Source organism: Bos mutus, chromosome 12 (genome assembly GCF_027580195.1).
Source record: "Bos mutus isolate GX-2022 chromosome 12, NWIPB_WYAK_1.1, whole genome shotgun sequence".
NCBI classification, from domain to species: domain Eukaryota; kingdom Metazoa; phylum Chordata; class Mammalia; order Artiodactyla; family Bovidae; genus Bos; species Bos mutus.
The window spans coordinates 72121367-72139574 of NC_091628.1; the positions used below are offsets into that span (position 1 = coordinate 72121367).

At 59.6% G+C, this 18208-nt stretch overlaps 1 protein-coding gene across 1 annotated transcript in view; it reads right to left on the reverse strand.

Annotated features, from left to right (window-relative positions):
• The window catches only part of COL4A2 (collagen type IV alpha 2 chain), a 159603-nt gene that overhangs the window by 6594 nt on the left and 134801 nt on the right, over positions 1 to 18208 (reverse strand). Inside the window, exons 27-40 of the mRNA XM_070380741.1 lie at positions 17831 to 17887; positions 15212 to 15319; positions 12732 to 12953; positions 11655 to 11816; positions 10854 to 11024; positions 10079 to 10222; positions 8609 to 8731; positions 8216 to 8397; positions 7467 to 7530; positions 7203 to 7277; positions 4776 to 4883; positions 4103 to 4210; positions 3125 to 3196; positions 1589 to 1714 (exon numbers count right to left, since the gene is read on the reverse strand). Of these exons, the coding sequence (XP_070236842.1) occupies positions 1589 to 1714; positions 3125 to 3196; positions 4103 to 4210; positions 4776 to 4883; positions 7203 to 7277; positions 7467 to 7530; positions 8216 to 8397; positions 8609 to 8731; positions 10079 to 10222; positions 10854 to 11024; positions 11655 to 11816; positions 12732 to 12953; positions 15212 to 15319; positions 17831 to 17887 (1722 nt within the window). The remainder of the gene's footprint in view (positions 1 to 1588; positions 1715 to 3124; positions 3197 to 4102; positions 4211 to 4775; positions 4884 to 7202; positions 7278 to 7466; positions 7531 to 8215; positions 8398 to 8608; positions 8732 to 10078; positions 10223 to 10853; positions 11025 to 11654; positions 11817 to 12731; positions 12954 to 15211; positions 15320 to 17830; positions 17888 to 18208) is intronic.

Below are 18208 nucleotides of genomic sequence, written 5' to 3' on the forward strand. Positions count from 1 at the left end.
TGCAAGGCTGCCCTCTCCGGCACGCCTTTTGCTCAGCGGCCAGCTGCCGGGGCCACCTAACGGGCATTGGCTGAGAGCAGCCCTGGGGGCCCAGGGAGCACCCGTGCTGGGAGGACCCACAGGGGGTGGCGCGGCCGCTCCTGTCCTCCCCGGGCCGCCCCCCAGGATCCCGGGCTCCAGCTGGACGTCAAGTGTCCTGGGTGGGTCCATCCTCCCGGCCCACAGCGGCTGAATTGGCATCTCACCTCCTCACTTGGGTTCACTAGTGGCCCCAGGCAGCCCCATGGGGCTCCTGGATAAGCAGGAGTGGGGCTCTGAGTCCCACTCAGGATGTCAACAGGCTCCCATAATGTCTATCTAGAGCCTTTTCTGCCTATCTGTGCTTTTTGAGGGTGACCTGGCTGTTTTGATCGGCCCCCAGACTTCACACTGAAGTGTTGTCCAGAGTTTCAGGAAGACTGAGACGTGCCTCCCAGAGGAAACCGTGTGTGACGGGACTGTCCCGGGGCTGAGCTTCGGGGCAGGTGTCCATGCTGCTGAACTGGGCCTGGACCCCAGCCCCGAGCGGGGCCGCCTGAGCCCCAGTAGCCCCCTGGACTCATGGTGCGGCCCCTCTGGCTGGCCCCCTCCTCCCCCTGCCTTCAGATCAAGGCCAGGACTCGGGTACCAGGGGATTCTGGGGTTCAGATCAAGGCTGGGGCTTGGGTACCAACGGATACTGGGGTTTCTGCTTAGTGTAAGTGGAGGGGAGGTCACAGGCCCTGGGGGGGGAATCAGATGATGGGGTCTGTGCTCCCCCATCCATCGGAGGTGGGGTTGCTGGCCTCCTCAGGGCCTGCCTTCCCCTTTGAGGGGCCGATGGTTCTGGTTTCAGGGGTAATTCTGACCTGAGCACCAGCTCTCAGACCCAGGTCTTGGAGGCCCAGGTGTGATGACCTGTCGGGTCCAGCGCCCCCGCCGGCTCCACAGGCAGCGCCTGGCTCAAGGCCGCCTCGGATGAGACGCTGGGCTGAGCCGGGCCGGGGGGTGGGGGGAGGGCCCAGGTGTCAGAAAACAAAGCCCACTGGGTGATGCCGCACGCCCGGGAGCCCTCCACTCCGAGATGCCGGGTGTAGAGTCCACACGCCCCCGTCGGTTTAGGTCCTGCCTGGCGGCTGGCGGCCGGGCTGGGCAGGGGTCTCATTCTCAGCACCTGAGACCACCTCTCCCTGGCCTGTTCCTGCCGCGCCCCAGGCTGGCACACGGGCAGAGCTCAGGGGCTGCGACGCCCTCGCTCACTCAGTCATTTCCCCAGCACTCCTGTGCACATGTGGTGGGCGAGGCCCCACACCTGGTGCCCTGGGGGCACCACGGGGATGCAGCCTGATCTCTTCCTTCCTCCAAGGGCGGGGCGGTCAATAGTTAACCCCGATGGAATAAGATTGGGATGGGGTATATGAACCGTGGAACACCAGTGGGAGGTTTGCAACAGGGAACTCTCCCCAGAGAAGTCAGCACCTGGCCTGCTCTGACCGCTCATCTCTCAGACTCACGGGCACCATGGTTGGTTCTGGGGGTGCAGGCGGTGATGCTGGGGTGCGGGCCTCACCTGGGGCTCCACGCTCGCCCTTCTGTCCCGGGGCTCCCGTGGGACCTGGAAGGGTGTTGGGCTCTCCGGGGTCACCCTTATCCCCGGCAGGGCCTGGGAATCCGGGGTCCCCGTGGACGTCTGCACCTGCAGCCGGGTGAACACAGTAACTCAGTGTCTTGGACCAGGCAGTCTGTTCTCATGAGAGGAAGGGGAGACTTGGAAACAAGAGCAGCCCACGACAGCGTGGAGACCTCAGCCTCCTAGCAGCCTCGATGCCCCCGAGCCCAAGACTCAGAAGGGACCCTGGGTATCAAAGCCGAGCCCTTCACTTCATAGTGGGGAACTCCAAGGCCCCTCAAAAAAGGCTCGTATCCTGAGATGCAGATGGTCCTGAGCTAGGACCTGCCCAGGGTCCCCAGGCTCCTGGATGGGGCTCCGGATGCTTCATCCGAGGCGTAAAAGGGAAGCGCTGTTTAAAACCTGCTCTGCTCACACATCAGGAACTCAAAGCGGTGGGTGGCAGGAAAGAGCAACATAACTTGGGTGTTTAAACTGGAATTGAAACCTTAATTGAAGGATAAGTGTGTGACTTTATATACAATGACACACACCCAAATTTACCACAGAAAGATGAACTCTTGCTGATATAAAACAGCTACAAAGACTAATCTAAAAGCAGAGGAGGAACCACAGGAGATTTGTTTTTGTTTACATGTATTTTTTTAAAACTTTTCTCCTCTCAACATAAGTAACTTTTATGATCTGAAAAGAAAACCATAAAAGTTTAAAAAAAGATACATTAATCGTACACTTTACAAATATTACTCGTCCAGTGAATACATTTTAAAAATGAAGTGATGACCGAGCATTAAGATTTAAGATGAAAGGAACTAAGTTTAAAATAAAGAAATATCTGGGAAGTGGCAGAGAGTTTTGCACATCCAAGCGTAAAAAGGAAGCTTAAAGCAGAAAGGGGATTCCATTCCCAGTGAGGAACGGAGCCGTGCGTGATGGTGCGTGGAGGTCACAGAAGCGGGGAGCCGTGCAAACCTCACAGTCACTGGCTTTCGGAGACGATGGACTCTGTGTCTCCTTCAGGCAGCCCCCGCCCGCCCCCTGTACACCAACCACCGCTGTGAGTGCAATTGTCTTGTCCGAACCCAAACCCACGTGTTGATTCCTAAGGCCACGTGGTGGGATCTGGTGGAGGGCCTTGGAGAGGTGATCGGGGTTAGAGGAGGCCTCTAGGGTGGGCCCCCACCAAGAAGAGACACCCAAGAGCTCATCTCCGCTATGTCAGGACACAGAAGAGCCGAGAACACGGTCCTCGCCCGGATCACCCATGCCGGCACCCCCACCCCGGACCTCCAGGCTCAGAGCTGTGAGGAGCCCCCACTACTGTGTAAGCCCCCAGGTCTGTGCAGCAGCCGGTGGGACCGAGTCCCTGCGGCCTCAGGGACAGGTTGTCCAGCTCTCTGAGCCCCCGACTACCCCAAGTCCCCGACGGCCCCCCAGGGTCTCCCCACTGCTGGGCGTGGCCTCGGGGCTCCCTACCTGGGGATCCCGGGAAGCCTTTGCTGCCTGGCAGACCGTGCAATCCGCTGATGCCTCGGAGTCCGGGCAGACCTGTGGGGGAGCCTCAGGGTTAGTTCTCGGGAGAGCAGAGAGAGACCCCCAGTGCAGCCAGACGCTTCGATTTGCTGCGGGACGGTCGTCCACCCAGCGTCTTCAGTGTCAGTTGCTTGGCTGTGTCTGACTCTGCGACCCCGTGGACTTGTAACCCACCAGCCTCCTCCATCCATGGAATTCTCTAGGCGAGAATACTGGAGTGGGCTGCCAAGCCCTTCTCCAGGGGATCTTCCCCAAGGGATGGAACCTGGGTCTCCCGCATTGCGGATGGATTCTTTATCATCTGAGCCCCCAGGGGAGCCCCCGGTGTGTTCAAAGGCGGGACCACCAGGAAGCAGCTCAGCAAATACTGGGACGTGTCAGTCAGTCCCTCCCACGTCGCCGGAGAGAAACATTAACTTAAAAACTGTCTTCCTGGAATCTTTTCACAGATTCCTCACAGCCAGAGGGGGGCTGGGCAGTGCTGCGGGTGTTTCTTCCCGACACGCGCGTCACTGTGTGTAAAAGCTGTGCTAGGAAGCTGCGGCCTGGCACCGCGTCTTTCCCCCCAGATTTCTGGAGATCAGCCTCTCTGAAGCAGGACATGGGACCCAGGCCACAGCTCCTCTTGTGATGGGGGCAGTGAAGGCGGGGTCAGGGTGCACCCCCTGAACTGGACACGCGAGCGGCCAAGGGCATGTCCCCTGAGCAGGGCCGTCCAGGCCAGGCCGTGGAGCCCCCAGGCCCTTTAAGGGCGGCACGGGTCCCGGCTCTGTGGGGACCCTCGCCGCTATCCCCACACCGGCACTGCCCGGGTGCTGACCGAGGATCACCCTGAGGTCTCCCGGCAGGTTGTGCTCAGCCTTCTGGGGAGGAAACACCTCTCCGCAGGCATGGTGTCTGGGACGGGGGGGCTCTTCTTACCTGGTAAGCCTGGGTTCCCCGGCCAGCCAGAGTCTCCTTTGATGCCAGGCGCTCCGGCCCGTCCCGGGTCTCCCTGAGGCCCCTGGAGCCCTGTGAGTCCTGGAAAGCCTGGGGGACAGATAGATCCTTCAGGGGGCACGCAGGCGCTCCGAGGCCTCCTGGCCTCCAGCTAAGGGGCTGGGTGGGTAAAGACCAGCGTCCCCTTCACGTGGCCTTGGTGGTGTGAGCACAGCCTAGGCATCAGAAGAGCTCGTGTGTGCATATTGTCATTCTCGGGTCCACACGGGAGCCTGGGCACAGCCCAGAGACCCTCCGAGGGTCAGCCTCCCTGCGGTCACAAACGCCAGAAAACAGCGAGCACAACAGTAGCAAGAAAAATCACTAAAGGGATTCCCTCCTGTAACTCGGCCTCTGACGAATTCCGCGACTCAGACCCCAAAAGGGGGCTGTCACGGCAGGTACAGAGAGACAGACGGACACACAGACTCGGCCGTCAGTCCCTCGCGTCCTGCACAGCCGGGCTGTGTGCACGTGGGGACGGACATGCGGGGGGAGCTCCTGGCTGTGACTGCAGGGGACGAGCTGACAGGCAGAACTGGCCGGCCTTGTTCTGGGCCCGTGGAGACCGCGGGCTCAGCCGCACCAGGAGGGCGGTGTGACCGCTGGACCTTACCTTTTTGCCCTTTGAATCCAGGGGGGCCCTGGACTCCAGCCAGGCCGGTGATCCCCGGAAAGCCGATATCACCCTCAGTGCCTCTCTCGCCGAAGAATCCCTTTTGACCTGGAACCACAGATGTGCTGCTTGGAACAATCAAACCACAGCTGCCGTGCAGTTGGGGCTTAAGGTGGAGTTCAGGGGTGCCTGGTAAAGGCTCGTGGGGTCGGGGGTGCGGGTAAAGGCCCCTGGGGTCAGGGGTAAGGGTAAAGGCTCGTGGAATCAGGGATGCGAGTAAAGACTCGTGGGGTTCAGGGGTGCGGGTAAAGGCCCGTGGGGTTCAGGGGTGCAGGTAAAGGCTTGTGGGGTTCAGGGGTAAGGGTAAAGGCTCGTGGAATCAGGGATGCGAGTAAAGGTTCGTGGGGTTCAGGGGTGCGGGTAAAGCCCCGTGGGGTTCAGGGGTGCGAGTAAAGGCTCATGGGGTTCAGGGGTGCGGGTAAAGGCCTGTGGGGTTCAGGGGTGCGAGTAAAGGCTCGTGGGGTTCAGGGGTGCAGGTAAAGGCTCATGGAATCAGGGGTGCGAGTAAAGGCTTGTGGCGTCGGGGGTGTGGGTAAAGGCCCATGGGGTTCAGGGGTGAGGATAAAGGCCCGTGGGGTCGAGGGTGCCTGGAAAAGGATGCTGTCTCCCCGCGGGTGCTCCCCTTGTGAGTGGGGATGCAGATCTTGACCTGTGCTTCCCTCAGCCTGATTTCCCCCAACCCCCGCGCAGCGCCTGTGGTCTGGACGGCTTCGTGCGGCCCCTCCCACTCCGAGTGCTGGAGTGAGTGAGCCAGGACACCGTGGACAGGACAGGGTGTCGCCTCGAGCCCAGGCCATACGCGCCTCTGCTCTCTGTCCCCACTCTGCAGGAAGCCAGCTGCCTCGTCGTGAGGACACTGAGCAGCCCCAGGAGAGGCCCTCCCACCAAGACCACCTCAGCCTTGGGTGGTCCAGCCCAGTCCAGCCTTCAGGTGAGGCGGCCCTGCCGACCTCACGGTAGAGTCTCGTGAGAACCACCCTGTTCCTGAATTCCTGGCCTCAGAAACGGTCAGTGTACAGCTGCCGTGGTGCTCTGAGGCACAGTGTTTGGTGCCTTGGTAGGTGGCAGCAGATGGCTCAGCTGAGCGGCAGATCCCTCTATCTGAGCAGTGGATCCCTCATCTGAGTGGCGGATCCCTTATCTGAGCAGTAGATCCCTCATCTGAGTGGCAGATCCCTCATCTGAGCGGTGGATCCCTCATCTGAGCAGCAGACCCCTCAAACCGAGCAGCAGATCCCTCATCTGAGCAGTGGATCCCTCATCTGAGCAGTAGATCCCTCATCTGAGTGGTGGATCCCTCATCTGAGCAGTGGATCCTTCATCTGAGTGGCAGACCCCTCATCTGAGCACTTGCTGATGCGTGTGGTGCTGGGGAATCTGGGGAGTTAGTCAAGCAGGAGATGTTTGAGCCTTTCAGGTCTGGATCACGCCTGGAATCTGCATTTTAAATGAACTCCTTGGGCAAAGCTGCTTATTGGCAGACTTAGATTCCGGGTCACACATTTTGGTGTTTCTGGGACGCTGATTAATTATTTTGGATGGGAGATCCAGCCAGCCTGAGGCATCATGTGTCTGGGACGAGAGCCTTCGGGAGACCAAAACATGGATCCACAGGAGTCCAGAAGAGCTCGTAGGCGGGGCTGCCTGGCCCTAAGTGTCACTTAGGATCTGACCTCAGCTAGAGCGACCACCCCTTCCCATCCTGAAGCTCATTCTCATTAAAGCACCAGCTTAGCACCCTCTTCATTGGTCCATCACGCGAACAGACTCCTTCACCCTGAGCATTCCTAGGAGCACGTGGCCAGGGGTGGGGGGTGTCTCCTGAGATAGAAACCCATGAAGGAGCATCTAGTCCAAGCCCCTTGGGATGTGACCACTGGCAGGAATTCTGACCTTGAACTTCAGTGATGCTTACAGAGGGGGCGTGACACCCCCTGACGTCCATAGGCTGGGGGGGTTGCCTTCCTTGCTGTCTTACTCAGGAGAGGGGTCTGACTCCACCTGCTTTTCCTCTAGACCCTTCACCGCTTGCAGGGGCTCCGGCCATTGCATCATCTGCTTTGTGCATCATCATCCCAGGAGCCCAGGCTTACATGGTAGTTTAGAGGCTGCAGCGACTCCCAGCACCAAGCGCTGCTTCTCACCATCTTCCCTTGCAGGGAGATACAGGCTTCCTGATGTCCTCACACTCAATGTAATAAAAAAATCCCACTCTTCCTTGCATGTTGGGCTTGGAGACCTCAGACCAGCCCTACAACGTGCTCCGTGGGCTCACTAGGTAATGGCACGGTGCGCGAGCCAGCTCACAAGTGACTGCAGAGGAGGGGCAGGGTTGCAGAGGACGGGGGACGCGGATGGCTTGGGTACCTGGTATTCCGGTGGTGCCCCGCTCCCCCTTCAGGCCCGGGCTCCCGGGGAGATCTATCGTGTCTCCGATGTCACCTGTCATGTGCGGAAAAGGTGGCTGAGGTCAGGTCTCCTGAGGTTGCTTTTGTAGCTTCTATGGTGCTACAACCTGAATGCGAGTGATTTGCTTCTACATGACTAAGAGCACCCGTGGGCCCGCCATCCCCATGCTGCCCAGGGTGCTCTAGATCGGGGGTGGCCTGTTTTTCTCCCAGCAACACTCACCGAAGTCACCAGTGGGGCCGACCTCGCCGAAGAGGCCTGCTCTCCCGGGAACGCCCTTGTCACCCTGGAGCAAAGTCAAACAGGAAACCATCTTACGGGCCGTTCATGAGGTGTGCAGTTCTGAAGGGTGAGCATACCCAGCTATTGCACTAAAACCAGTTCTCAAGGTTTTTATGCCATCATTTTGTAGAAAAGTCCTCAAGTTTTCCAGTGTAATATAGTAATAGCAGATGGTCCACACACTTGTTCTTACTAAACTGCAAAGTAGTGACCACAGCAGTTTTCTTTTTGGCCACACCCTGCGTGGCGTGTGGGGTCTTGGTTCCCGGCCAGGGATCAAACCCGCAGCCCCTGCAGAGCAAGGCGGAGTCTCCACCGTGGACCGTCAGGGGAGTCCCGACAGCGGCAGTTTTATTGCAATTAATAACGTCAGTGACACGGTGACGGTGGGGGGATAATCAGGACTGCACCCTGCCCTCTGCCAGGCTGACCCGGGCAAATGCGCCGGATCCCAACTCAGGAGCCCACTGCAGCCTCAGAGCAGCTCTGCGAGGCGGGTCCCGTTATCTCCCCACATTTGAGAGGGGAGGCAAAGAGAGGCGCAGAGACTTTCCCAGAGGCATTCAGCTCCCAAGTGAGATGTTAGTTTGGCTTGCGGACCCTTACTGGACCTGTCAGCCCCACGCTGTGGACCGCGTGCTCGGGCCAGCAGGCCTTGGGAGAGGCGCTCCCAGGAGGCATCCACTTACCCTACTGCCCGTGAAGCCTTGGAACCCCATGATTCCGGGGGAGCCGGGCACGCCGGGGAACCCCGGGGAGCCGGGCACACCGGGGATTCCAGTGTCTCCTTTGACTCCTTTGATCTGGCCGGGTCTCCCGGGCAGCCCTGGGATTCCCGACAGCCCAGGGATACCTGGCATTCCAGGAAGGCCTGCAGGAAGACGGGTGTGACTTTCTGGGGACCCTGCTCTGCTTCCCAGCCTCCGGGAACCACCCCAGCCCCTCGGGCAGACCTCAGGTGTCGGGAGGGCTGCAGAGTGTGGATGTGGGCACAGGGGTGCCCCTGCCGTGCCCTCAGATGGATTGGGGCCAGGCGGGCAGGGGACCCCAGGCCTCCAGCTCCGAGTCGGGCCAGGCCTCACCTTTCAGGCCCAGGTACCCTTTCAGTCCCATGGGGCCTTCGTCTCCCTTCTCTCCTTTGATGTCTTTCATCCCTGGCTCGATGAGGGGGGGCGGTCCTGGGGGCCCGGGGTCTCCTCGGCTGCCTGGAAGGGAGTAGAATGCGGTCACCGCCTGGCCCTCTGAGGCAGGCGTTAGCACCCACGTCGGGAAGGCCGCTCGGCCGCGCCGGCCTTCCTGCCTTCCTTTCTGCGGAGCCCGGGGTGGCAAGGCTCCCCTGAGACCGCGAGCTAGGGACCCAGGTGACGGGAAACCCCATCCTCCCACCACCGCTGACTTCAGAACATCTCTATCCCCCCAGAGGACTCTGCGCCCACAAGCAGCCCCGCCTCTGTCCCCCTCTCAGCAACTGAAACCGACGCCCCCTTCCTGCCTCAGGACCGGCCCGTTCTGGGCGTTTCAGCAAACGGAAGCAGGTAACACGTGGCGCGGTGTTTTCAGGTTTCATCCGTGTTGTTGCAGTATGTGTCAGAGGCTAATTCTTTCGTAGGTGAACAGTATCCCCCAACGGCTAGGCCACGCTTTCCTTATCTGTGGTGGTTGTGGGAGTTGTTTCTGGCTGGGGCTGCTGTGTGAAGCACTCTGCCATGAAATTCGTGCACGAGTTTCTGGGTGGACCTGTTTCAGCTCTCATCCAGGAGGGCACACCCGGGAAGAGATTTGCCAGGTAACTCTGTTTGCCTTTCTAAGGCACCGCCAGCTTCTCCACCCGGGCCGCACCCGGTGAGATTCCCCCCAGTGGGGTCTGAGGCTCCAGGTCTTTGCATCCCCATCCACGCTTGTTATTAATAACTCAGTAATTTTAGAGACGGTGATGACACTTTCAGAACAAGGGTGTCTGAACAAACGTCATGGAAACACAGCTTGTTGGGAACACTCTTCCTCAATGCGCACCTCCCACGGGGCGGGCCCAGGGCTTGGTCCAGGCTCCCTCCTGGGGGTCACCGTCTCCCCACTGGGGCGGGCCCGGGGCTTGGTCCAGGCTCCCTCCTGGGGGTCACCGTCTCCCCACTGGGGCGGGCCCGGGGCTTGGTCCAGGCTCCCTCCTGGGGGTCACCGTCTCCCCACTGGGGTGGGCCCGGGGCTTGGTCCAGGCTCCCTCCTGGGGGTCACCGTCTCTCTGCATGGAGTGGATCTGTCCACCTGGACTGCCGTGTCCCTCTTTCACCAAAGGTGCTTCCTGCCCTTCAGAATATACCTGGGGTGCATTTCTCAGGATGTTTTGGTTCTTAAAGCCGGGTCAGTTTGGTTCTCAAGTGTCCTTCTGCTAGGGGCACTCCCTTATTACACGGCCAGTGCGCTGTGGCAGGGACCAAGTTCCTGGAGCTAGTTTCTTCTGTAATGGTGTCTAGTGTGTGGGTTCCTGGGACACTGTTCTGAGCAGTGTCGGCCCCGCTGAAAGGGAGTCTCAGTCTGGCTGAGAGGGGACATACCTTTCACACCCGGCTCACCAGCCAGGCCCTTCAGCCCTGGAATTCCAAAAAACCCTGCCTCTCCTTTGATTCCTGGGAGCCCAGGTCTGCCCTTGAGGCCGAGCATGCCTTCAAAGCCGTCCATCCCGGGGGAGCCCCTGGCCCCTACAGAGAGAACAAGAAACACGCTGGGTCAGGCACAGATGGTCAGTGCAGCAGCCCCTCTGACTTGCGTGAGGAGGCGCTGAGACTCTCGACCTCAGTATGGTTTCTCAGTAGGGCTTCTCAGCACTTCCTAAGGGGACCGTCTGCGCCGTGAGGGCAGAGTCAGCCTGTGGGCCATCGGGCACCAGACGCAAGGCCACTGCCAGTGGACACAAAGGAGGAAACTGGAAGTCACCGCTCCGTGGTCTTTCTACCGGGTTAGAAAGAGGTCCCGGGAGTCAGCGTGGTGCCAGCACTGCAAAGGCCAGAGAACAGAGCTGGGGGCCCCGCCTCACACTCGAGCAGGGACATCTAGGCTGGGGACCAAGCGCTTCTCTTTGCTGCGGTGTCTGTTCAGCAGCCAGCCTCCGGACCTGAATCCCTTCTCCCGGGGGAGTGCCCCTCGCAGATAGTAAGGTCTGCTCCTCAGACACCGCCCCCCGCCCCACCGTGGTAAGCAGACACACTGGCACAGCGGTCACAGCCAGCCTGGGCAGCGTCCGCAGTCCCCAGGGCCCAGAGCCGGCGGGCACTCCACCCTGCGGGGCTGCCCCCCGCCCCAGGCAGACCCGTGGTCGTGCTCTGCGCTCACCTTTCAGTCCCGGGGCACCGGGCATTCCAGACACTCCTTTAAATCCGGGGTGTCCAGGGTGACCTCTCTCTCCTTGCTGTCCAGGGTCACCTCTGTCCCCAGAGCCGCCTTTCATGCCCACGGGGCCAGGGACGCCGGTGTCCCCCGGCTCTCCTCTGTCTCCAGGCAGACCTGTCAGGAGGGGGAGGGACATAAGACAGGATGAACTGGCCGCACAGAGGGATCTCCTCTCAGGATACCTTGGAGACCTCGGCCATAACAGCTTTTGGTTAGAAAACTGTCTGGGAAGGACGCTGGGAAGTGTGACCTCAGAGGTGAGCATCAAGGTGTGAGCGGTGGACCCTCCTGTCTGGTGACATGCGTGTCCTGAACCTGTTACCGGCTGGACTGTGTCTCTGCAGAGCACGTATGTCCCAGCCCCAGACCGCAGGATGTGACGGCATTCAGCGCTGGCCTTCAGAGAAGGGGCTGAGGTTAATTAAACGAGTTTGCGAGGATGACCCTAAGCCAGGATGACGGGTGTCCTTATAGAAAGAAGACACGAGGATGCCAGCACAGGAGGTGTCCCTGTGAGGGCCTGGGGAGAAGCCGGCCGGCCGTCCACCATGGAGACGGGGCCCGGGAGGGAGCAGCTCTGCCGCTGCCGTGACCGTGGGCTTCAGCCTCCGACTGCAGAAGGATGAACTCCTGTCCCGAGCCGGGCCATGTACGGCGCTTTCAGAGCCCCGGCGGCTCTGCAGGGCGGGCTCCCTACGGCACACACGAGTCCCCCGTCCACTACATGGGAGCATGGGTCCTTACCTTGAAAGCCGGGGGCGCCCGGGGGCCCCAAGGGCCCCTCCCGACCAGGCGCTCCTGGGAAGCCGTGCTGTCCTGGTGGCCCTGGCAGTCCTGGCTGGCCTGAGAGTCCCGGGGAGCCCGGCTGGCCCTTCTGGCCTGGCATCCCTGGCATGCCCTGGCTTCCTGTGGGAGGGGAGATGAGACCGTGAAGCCAGCCCCGCATGGCTCACTGCAGGGGACAGCTCCTCCTCAGCGCTGTCGCAGGAGGACGTCACGTCCCACCCCGGAGGCAGCCCTGGTCAGCCTGGGCTCGGACGCTGGGCTGAAGACAGCACAGTTGATACCCTAACAGCTGACGCCTCTCTGATGGAGATCCCACACGGCCTGGCGGTCACCCCACCCGCTCCAGCAACACAAGCCCATGGAAGTCTGCGCTCTGGGCTCTCAGGGCCCGCTTTGCATAAACTGGACACACAAAGCTTTGGGTACCTTGTTCACACACCAGTCAATGGGCACCCTGCCGCCTTGCTGAACATGCATGGGTGAGGTGGTGACCGTCACGTTCTCTAAACCTGTCCCTTTTGCACCCACACCTTGAGCTGCGTGCCAGACCGTCTGTCTTCCTCGCAAGCCCTCTCTGAGCACGGCCCACCCCTGGCTTCTTCACGCCGACCGCACCCGTCCTGCAGCCGCAGGCCCCCACACCGTTTCCCGCCCGTCTGGGACCAGTGCGAGTCTGTGGCCGGGGGGGAACTGGACCACGCACCTCGAGGTGAGTGGCGGGCGGGCGAAGCTTCACCTGAGGCTCCCCATTACTCCCAGCCCCCCTCCACATCCACGGAGGAACTGTTTCTACGAAACCGGCCCCTGGTGCCAAAACGGCTGGGGACCCCTGGCGTACACAGCATAGCGATCACTGCTCTAGAATGTTCTGAAGGAACGCCGGAACAAAGAGGACACGTGGGACGGAGACCCACGGTCCCACGTGCGGTCCTGGGCTTCTCCCCTAGCCCCCAGGAGGGATTCTCGACCCCGACCCCCACCAGGAGCCTCGGAGCAGTGGCCCTGTGCCCCCTCTCCTTTGCCTCTGTGACTCACCCCTGAAGCCAGGCGGGCCTCTTTCTCCGGGAGGGCCCTTCGGTCCGGGGCGTCCAGGCAGTCCAGAGTCTCCCCGGGGCCCGGGCTGGGCCCCCAGCACTTCTCCAGGAAGGCCCCTGTCCCCTGGGGGCCCAACTGGCCCCGGTAGGCCGGAGGCGCCAGGGAGTCCATCCAGGCCAGGGGGGCCCACTGCACCTTTGGAGCCTCGGGGTCCCATGAAGCCTGAAAGGAAACACAGGGCATCCCCATAAGCAGAGGTCAGCGCAGAGGTCAGCACAGAGGTCAGCGCCAGAAAGAGACCGGAGACAGCGGGGGCCTGCTGTGGGGGGTCGGCTCGAGCGCCTGCCGCGTCTCTGGTCTCGAACCCACACGGCTCCCAGGGGTGTCCTTCTGCCTTCCCAAGTCTGAACCCAGCCCTGCGTGGTAGCTACGGTGGACCAGGGGGCGGCCGGGTCAGCGCTCCCTGGACTGAAGCCCTCAGCATTCGCGAGTCTGGGGTCATGAACAGGGAGGTTGTGGACACCAGCGGGCAGGCCTGAATGAGGAACAGGCTTTCACAAGCACCGTGACCTCCTCCAGTCTGATGAAGGCGCATCTGACTCGCTGGCCAGTTCCTGCAGTTTAAGCCTGCTCGGCTGGGCACACGAACTGTGATTCCCAAATCCCCTTCGTTTTCAAGGCAAGAAGGTATTAACATACTAGCATCCTAACCGTCCTATAGGTTGATGCCACGATGCCCTTATGGGAGATGAAGCTGCATTCGTGCTGGGGCGGGATCACCTCTGCAGGACAACGTGACATTTTCTCTTAAAGGCAAAATGCTTGTAGGTTTTGCCTCTTTGTTTTGTATTTACATTTAAAGCTGTACTTGCTCACCTTCCAGTGTTTACAAAAGTCTGTATTTGGGATTGACGCTTTTTCTATAATAAAATGTTATCATTTATGAAAAAAAAAATGAATTAGCATCCTCTCAAAACGATTCACACCTCACTTCAGCACATGTGCTGTCACCAAAGGGACAAAGCTGTAACTTCTCAACATCCCAGGTGGGCGGCAAATGTGGAAACACTTCCCTTTGCTTCTCTCCAAGGCCTTGCTAACAGACACAGGGGGCAGGTTTCCTAGTTCTGCAAATCACGGAGCAACATGTGAAAGGCATGGTCCCTGTGGCCTGGGACACCGACTCCAGGAAGAAGGCCCATCAGGGGCTGATCCTGGACTGTAAGTTTAGGAGTAGACCAGCTGGCGGGGTGCAGGACAGGGAAGGGGCACAGTTCAGCTATTCTTTGCTGAACACGTTTGCTAAGGGTCTACATGTGAGGAATCCACTGTTCTGCGTGAGTCTAGACATCTGGAATGTTCTCTTTAGTTCCTGGAGCTTGGTTGAAAGGAATGCTGACAGGCTGGAGAGCAGTCAAGGAAGGACGGGAGATTTCTGCGGGCACAGACACTGAGTCATAAAAAGAAATGTTTGCATTCCTGGTGTCAGGTCTCCCACTTGCGAGATGTCTATGGGGCATGTGGCCACGGTTTCCCCTTGTGGGTGAGGGGTGCTTATGGAGCAGAACCACTGACTCAAGGAACAATCAACGGGACCTCCTGGGAGGCAGGCTTCATTCCAACTGAGAACTTTCTAGAAGTAGGAGAGTTTGGATGTTTTACCAGTTCGGGGCGGTGAGAGTGATTCCAGGGAGCCTAGGAGAGGATGTGGCCGGGATCCTGCAGCGGATGTTTGGCTGGGTGGGTTGGGGGGGGCCCTCAGTGAAACCATCTATAGCTTTGTTCAGATAACACGATTCCCCAGTGCCTGGCCCTCTGTGTACCAAGTAATGCAGCTGGGCTCCTGCACCCACTCCGAGCCAGGACCCCAAAGGGACAGCTGTGTCTGGGGTCACTGAGTCGTTTTCCAGGGTGTGTGGACACACAGGCAGGTACTGCCAACTCCTGCCCACCATTCATTACTGGAAGCACGCTCATTTCCCTCCATATACAGCTAAAATGTTTAAGCTCTTTTAACTACTCAATGGCTCCCATGATACTTTGCTGGGTCAAATGTAGGTGAAATGATTTGAACTGCTGACTCAGACAAGCTGTAAACTGCAGTGCAGACGGGCAATGCGGTGAACAGCAGAACACAGGTGTTCTTTGCGTGGTATCCAGTGAGTGATCAGCAGATCATATATCGATGATGAGGGCTGAGAGGGTAACTTTACGTGTCCTTAGACTGTCTCATAGCCACCAGAGAAAAACCTTTCTGCCTACTTGTCTTTTTTTTTTCCATGCAAGATCTGTAAGTTTCTTCCACAAAAGATCAGCGATGAAAAGAGAGACATTTTTTAATTTCCCAAGGACGAGCAAAAATTGTCATTGAGCATGTGTTGACAGTTTCTAAATGTTAAGACAATGGAGCTGGAGCACCCAGATCGTACACAGCCCTTCCCCGAACCTACGGGGCCGAGTGGCGTCCCACCCCGACTCACCTGGGGGTCCTGGGAATCCCTCTCGACCTGGATCTCCCGGGAGACCCTTGAGCCCTGGAGCTCCGTCGGCTCCTGAAAATCCTGGGATTCCTCTGAGGCCTTTGGCACCTAAATGACCCAGAGAGACCAGGACAGACATCAGAGCCGTGAGGAGACCCCAGCAGGAGAGGGACAGAGGGGGTCAAGGCCCGCCCCCGACCCCACATGGTCTCTTAGGAAACAGGGAAGTGATGAGCCCAGGGAACATCAGCCCAGAAACAGCACCCCTGGCAGCGGACAGGGCTAAGTGTGGGTCTACACTAGCACCTGAGTGTGGGTCTACACCAGCGACTGAGGGTCCGTCTACACCAGCAGTTGAGGGTCGGTCTACACCAGCAAAAGAGGGTCGGTCTATACCAGCAGTTGAGGGTTGGTCTACACCAGCAATAGAGGGTCGATCTACACCATCAACTGTGGGTTGGTCTACACCAGCAGCTGAGGGTGGTTCTACACCAGCAGCTGAGGGTGGGTCTACACCAGCAGCTGAGGGGCAGTCTACACAGGCAGCTGAGGGTGGGTCTACATCAGCAGCTGAGGGCGGGTCTACACCAGCAGCTGAGGGTCGGTCTACACCAGCAGCTGAGGGTTGGTCTACACCGGCAGCTGAGGGTTGGTCTACACCGGCAGCTGAGGGTGGGTCTACACCAGCAAAAGAGGGTCAGTCTACACCAGCAGCTGAGGGTGGGTCTACACCGGCAGCTGAGGGTGGGTCTACACCGGCAGCTGAGGGGCGGTCTACACCGGCAGCTGAGGGTTGGTCTACACCGGCAGCTGAGGGGTGGTCTACACCAGCAAAAGAGGGTCAGTCTACACCGGCAGCTGAGGGGCGGTCTATACCGGCAGCTGAGGGTGGGTCTACACCGGCAGCTGAGGGTTGGTCTACACCAGCAAAAGAGGGTCAGTCTACACCGGCAGCTGAGGGTTGGTCTACACCGGCAGCTGAGGGTGGGTCTACACCAGCAAAAGAGGGTCAGTCTACACCAGCAGCTGAGGGTGGGTCTACACCGGCAGCTGAGGGTGGGTCTACACCGGCAGCTGAGGGGCGGTCTACACCGGCAGCTGAGGGTTGGTCTACACCGGCAGCTGAGGGGTGGTCTACACCAGCAAAAGAGGGTCGGTCTACACCGGCAGCTGAGAGTGGGTCTACACCAGCAGCTGAGGGTGGGTCTACACCGGCAGCTGAGGGTGGGTCTACACCAGCAGCTGAGGGGTGGTCTACACCGGCAGTTGAGGGTCGGTCTACACCAGCAAAAGAGGGTCGGTCTATACCAGCAGTTGAGGGTTGGTCTACACCAGCAATAGAGGGTCGATCTACACCATCAACTGTGGGTCAGTCTACACCAGCAGCTGAGGGTGGGTCTACACCAGCAGCTGAGGGTTGGTCTACACCAGCAGCTGAGGGTGGGTCTACACCGGCAGCTGAGGGTGGGTTTACACCGGCAGCTGAGGGGCGGTCTACACCGGCAGCTGAGGGTTGGTCTACACCGGCAGCTGAGGGTGGGTCTACACCAGCAAAAGAGGGTGGGTCTACACCAGCAGCTGAGGGTGGGTCTACACCGGCAGCTGAGGGTGGGTCTACACCGGCAGCTGAAGGTGGGTCTACACCGGCAGCTGAGGGGCGGTCTACACCGGCAGCTGAGGGGCGGTCTTCACCAGCAGCTGAGGGTGGGTCTACACTGGCAGCTGAGGGTTGGTCTACACCAGCAGCTGAGGGGTGGTCTACACCAGCAAAAGAGGGTCGGTCTACACAAGCAGCTGAGGGGTGGTCTACACCAGCAAAAGAGGGTCGGTCTACACCAGCAGCTGAGGGGTGGTCTACACCAGCAAAAGAGGGTCGGTCTACACCAGCAGCTGAGGGTTGGTCTACACCAGCAAAAGAGGGTCGGTCTACACCAGCAGCTGAGGGGTGGTCTACACCAGCAAAAGAGGGTCGGTCTACACCGGCAGCTGGGGGGCGGTCTTCACCGGCAGCTGAGGGGCTGTCTACACCGGCAGCTGAGGGGTGGTCTATACCGGAAGCTGAGGGTGGGTCTACACCAGCAAAAGAGGGTCGGTCTACACCGGCAGCTGAGGGGCGGTCTACACCAGAAACTGTTGGTCTACACTAGCAACTGAGTATCAGTCTACATTCAGCAACTGAGGGTCAGTGTAGACCAGCAATGGAACTTCGGTCTCCACCAGAAGCTGAGTGCTCTTCACGCCCCTCTCTTCTCACCTGACGGGTGTACCTTCTGGGCTCTGCTTCCCCTGGACCCGCTGAAAACTGTCTCTGAGCCCACCCCCCCGGAGTGGTCACCACTCTGGGGGCAGCAGCCTTGGTGCCTGTGTGGGGTCCACGGCAGACAGGCCTCTCCAGGGCTCAGGCAGGGAGGGTCATGGAGAGCCGTGTGGACGACAGGCTCAGGGTTCAACTAGCTTCCTGCAACGATGAGCGCAAGCCAGCCCCCCGCAGAAGCAGCCAGCGTGCGGCACTGTACCCAGAACCCGGGACGTCTGGGCAGGGGGGCTGCCAGGGGCAGAGAAGGAGGGCCAGAGAAGGTGGGGACGCTGTGAGCAGGGCGGGAAGGGCTCTCCCATTACCTGGGGGGCCGGGGAGACCCGGCTGGCCTGGGGATCCTTTGGGTCCTCCAACACAACCTGCCAAGAGAGAAGAGGGCCGTTTTAACCACTGTCCACACCCAGCCTCACGGCGTCAGATGTTGCTAAGGTCAAGAGCATCGGCCGTGAAAACCTGCTTCCACTTAACGATCAGTGTGATCTGATGATTCAATTAATCTTGATGCTGATACAACTTTAATTTCACTGTGTAATGCAATCGTAATGTTAATATAAAATGCAAATGAAGGCAGTCCCATTGGAGGCTAACGGGGGCCATGCTGGTGAGGGGGGTACCCCTCATCAGGGCAAGTCAGCCTCGTTCATCTGGGCCCCCCCATCCACATCAGCCAGTATGGATGC